Source organism: Phaethon lepturus, unplaced genomic scaffold (assembly GCF_000687285.1).
Source record: "Phaethon lepturus isolate BGI_N335 unplaced genomic scaffold, ASM68728v1 scaffold5009, whole genome shotgun sequence".
Classification (NCBI taxonomy): Eukaryota; Metazoa; Chordata; class Aves; order Phaethontiformes; family Phaethontidae; genus Phaethon; species Phaethon lepturus.
The window spans coordinates 70,548-74,297 of NW_010562665.1; the positions used below are offsets into that span (position 1 = coordinate 70,548).

The 3,750-nt window shown below is 40.1% G+C and overlaps 1 protein-coding gene across 1 annotated transcript in view; it reads right to left on the minus strand.

Moving 5' to 3' along the window:
- Positions 1-3,750, minus strand: part of PDZRN3 (PDZ domain containing ring finger 3) — a 31,627-nt gene that overhangs the window by 3,115 nt on the left and 24,762 nt on the right. The window contains exons 5-7 of the mRNA XM_010294343.1: positions 2,564-2,662; positions 1,617-1,679; positions 638-739 (exon numbers count right to left, since the gene is read on the minus strand). Coding sequence (XP_010292645.1) covers positions 638-739; positions 1,617-1,679; positions 2,564-2,662 — 264 coding nt within the window. The remainder of the gene's footprint in view (positions 1-637; positions 740-1,616; positions 1,680-2,563; positions 2,663-3,750) is intronic.

Sequence of the window (3,750 nt, forward strand, 5' to 3'; positions counted from 1 at the left end):
TTCAATTATCCCCAAGGGAAAGATCAGAAACATCTAGGCTAACAGGATAGTCATGAGCCTGACCCTGTGTCTGCAGGTGCGTTGGCAAGGGTTGCTCTCGCAGCAGGAGGAGCAGAGACAGATCAAACAATAGTGCTCGTGGCTGTTTGTTCAGCGTCTTTGTTGTGCTAATCCCTGCTCTACAAAGGGACCTGGTTCAACCTTTTATTACATCTGAGGATGCTTCTTGACAGTATTTAACTACATTAAGAGATGGTGTATAAAGGGCTAAATAATAGGTGTTTTAATGAATGAACAATCAATAGGTATAGGAATTAGAGTTCAGTATGTTCTTCAAAGCTATGGCTTGAAACCATCCATAATACCTTGCACTGATGTCTGTAATAGCATTGCAGCATATATAAATCCCTGAATGTCTTATAAATTGAACTTTAGTATAAAATATGGATATAAGTACCGTGACTGCAGAATTCCATTATTTTAGACCATATACATGGCCAGTCAAACTGAATAAATACAGTTTTAGGTAGATTTAGGTAGGTTAAAATTCTTCAAAAGATGCTAATTGATTTCTACAAAACAGCAACCCTTTTAATTAAAAGACTCGAGAGGAGTTTTTTTGTTGTTGCTACAGTACCTGAATTTCTGGTCTTGCGACAAGTAAGGAGATATTCTTGCTCTCTTCACTGCTGAGAAGTGCCACAGCTTCTTCTCGGTTCTGTACCTCTATGCCATTGATCTTTAAAGAAAAGAGCAACAGAATGAAATCCTTTCATAGGGATACTTAAATGCTGCTGAGATGAGCTCTACAGAACTGCATGGCTGGATAGATGCCAGTGCAGCACGGGCCAGGCACAGTCCCAGTTCCCATCTCTAGCCGTGTTGTTCAGGTAAGTGTTGGGCAAGCATGTTGGCTTGGACACACGAAGCTGTTGCATACCTCTGCACGGGATGTGCAGAGCCTTGTTACAAGAACAGAAACTGGAGAAGGGAGAGTTGGGCAGGAGCAGAATCATAACATCGGATCTCGTGGGTGGAAAGGAACAGGAACATCCTCGCGTGGGACAGGTGAGGCTGTGGATGTTGCTCCCAGAGACTGAATTGGATGTGGACCTCTGCTTGTGTTAGTGTCTGTGCAGAAGATAGACTGCTCCTGACCAAGCCCCTATGGTGTGGGATTGTTGCACTTGGGAGTTGACTCTGGCACACAGCAGTTGGGTGTTCAGCCTGCGGAACAAGTGCTAACATCCCTGTGAATAAATAGGGCTGCCTGCAGAGATTCTGCAAAGAGGAATAATTACTTGGGCCAAAATAGAGGGCTTGTGTGGTAAATGGAAGACTTAAAAGTGGAAGTATATCAGAATATGTGCTGGAAACAGGTGACATCTGCTGACAAAATGCTTAGCCTGCAGAGTAGGGCCAATATAGGGCTTTACCTGGCCAAGACTATAAAAATCTGACTGTGATACGGCAGTGGAAAGGGAATATCCTCAGAAGGTTAAAAGGATGCATATGTATACCAGTCTGAAGGAATGATTTGTAAAAATTATACTGAAATAAAGACATTGCAGCAGATTATGGCGTGTTAGCAGACTTTCAACCATGTACACACGTACCTGAATAATGCGATCCCCTTCTCGGAGTCGACCGTCTTTTGCAGCAATGCTGTTGGGATCAATCTACAAAATAAGAGAACTGTGAGTGCTTTGGAGGTTTGAGAACTCACTATTAACCTCCTGTTGTAAACCCACTATCAGTAATATGACTGATACTGTAAGCCAGTGTGTCTGTCATTGTTGCTGTATCTGTGGTTGTTGCATCTCGCTTAGTGATTACAGGACTTTTCCTTGCTTACATCAGACAAAGTGAAATGCAAATTAAGATGATCAAGTCAAAACCAAAACATTTCTTCCTGAAATGTTTTCAGAGGATGAAGGTTTAGCATGTTTGCATGATATCGAGTTACCTCATAATTTAACATTTTGCTTTACAACATAGTGGTCTGCTTAGAACCAGTTTTTGCACACAGAACAGGAAGGATTAGGTCCCAAGTGATGCATTTTAATTGAACATTTTAGATTATGAGTTTCTTTCCCCAAACTGCTGCTACTAATTTGAAAATGGATCTGCATGATAAAAAGATTATGTATAAAATGCTACTTATTTCATGAAAGGGGCCAAAGAAAGACAAATGGGCCCTCAATCTTTGCAAATAAAAATGTGTGAGGTGGGGTTTTTTTAATTTATATTGTTTCTGGAATAATTGAGAACAAAAATTAAAGGGGGAATATATTAAAAATACTTTGAAAACATAATCTGAGATTGAATGCTGAGACTGTGTTAGGGGGAAAATTAACACTAAAAGTTAATATAGTGAAGTTTGACTTCAGTGAATGCAGGATTTCACTCAGTTTGGAGAAAAGGAAAACTAATTGGATTTCTTGCAATTACTGCATTCTGGCTGTTTTCTGAACATGGGAAAAACGGAAGACAAATGTCTTAAATGCCCAACACTGCAGCTGAAAAGACAAACTGTATGTTACGGAAATCAGCTCAATCTTACCTCACTCACATAAATACCCATGTCATCTTCATCATCTGTTCTGTAACATACGGTAAGGCCAAGCTTGTCCTGGCTGTTCACTCTATGTAAATCTACTTCCTGAGGTTTAAAAAAAAAAAAAAAAAAAAGAAAAGAAAATACATTGTCAGTGAGACACTGGTGACCGATGGAAGCAATTTTTCAAATACAATGAAAATATTTTGCTTAAGTGATATAGTGGATCTCTTTTCATTCCATCTGTAGACCAGGTTAACTTACTGAGCAAAACGTGATTATATGCAGACAATCGATACCTGGGGCATTTCAGACCCTTCAATCAATATGAAGTCATTTTGAAAACAGACCTCTTATTGATCTTAAAGAAGAAAAATTACCTATATTTCATGTAGTGGTAAGACTTCAAACACTAAAATACTTATAAAGTATGATTTCAATATTTGCCACAGCTGACATATATTTCTTTATAAGCAGGGAAATTTTCTGGCTTTTCAGAGAAAAATATAATACTCTATTACCCTAACTTGTATAATTTTAATGAAATGATGTAATAAATTTCTCAAAAGCGTGACTGAAGATCAATATATTGTCAGCAAAGCATTTGGTATTGGTAATAGAAATATAAAAAGCACTTCAATATCTTGCAAGGGTTTGGTTTCGGCAGGTCGTGGTTTATCATTCTAGTGCTCTTTGGTGGTCTTGTTAGTCTTGGAGACATTTAAGTCATTTTAAAAATATGTGCTCTTCCTCTGTGCTTTTTTTTCCATGAGGATTTCATGTGGGTTATTTCGTTGCTACATTTGCCACTGCTCTGTGGCACTGCTTGGTATAAAGGGTTGTAAAGTCCACAGAGATACCCACAGCTGTGGGATGCGCCTGGGTGGTGCGTCATCAGCGTGACCTTCCACGTAGCACCTTTCAGCTCTGCCTTCGTGCTTCTGAGGGACATCCTGGGAGCCTAATGAGCTTAACCAGCTGCTTGTGACTGCTGCACTAGCCCTGAGCATGCTGCCATGGGGAGGAAGGATGTTTCTTGATAGGTAGAGGTGTAACAGCAACCGTAGTTGTTATTTTTACTTCCTTTACAAGAGTGCTTGGTAGCAAGTGAGGCTTTGAAAGGTCCCACACCTCTGCAGCTAACGCCAGGAGGTGGCTGTGGGGCTCGAGCCCCCTTGGTATGAAGTGAAAGA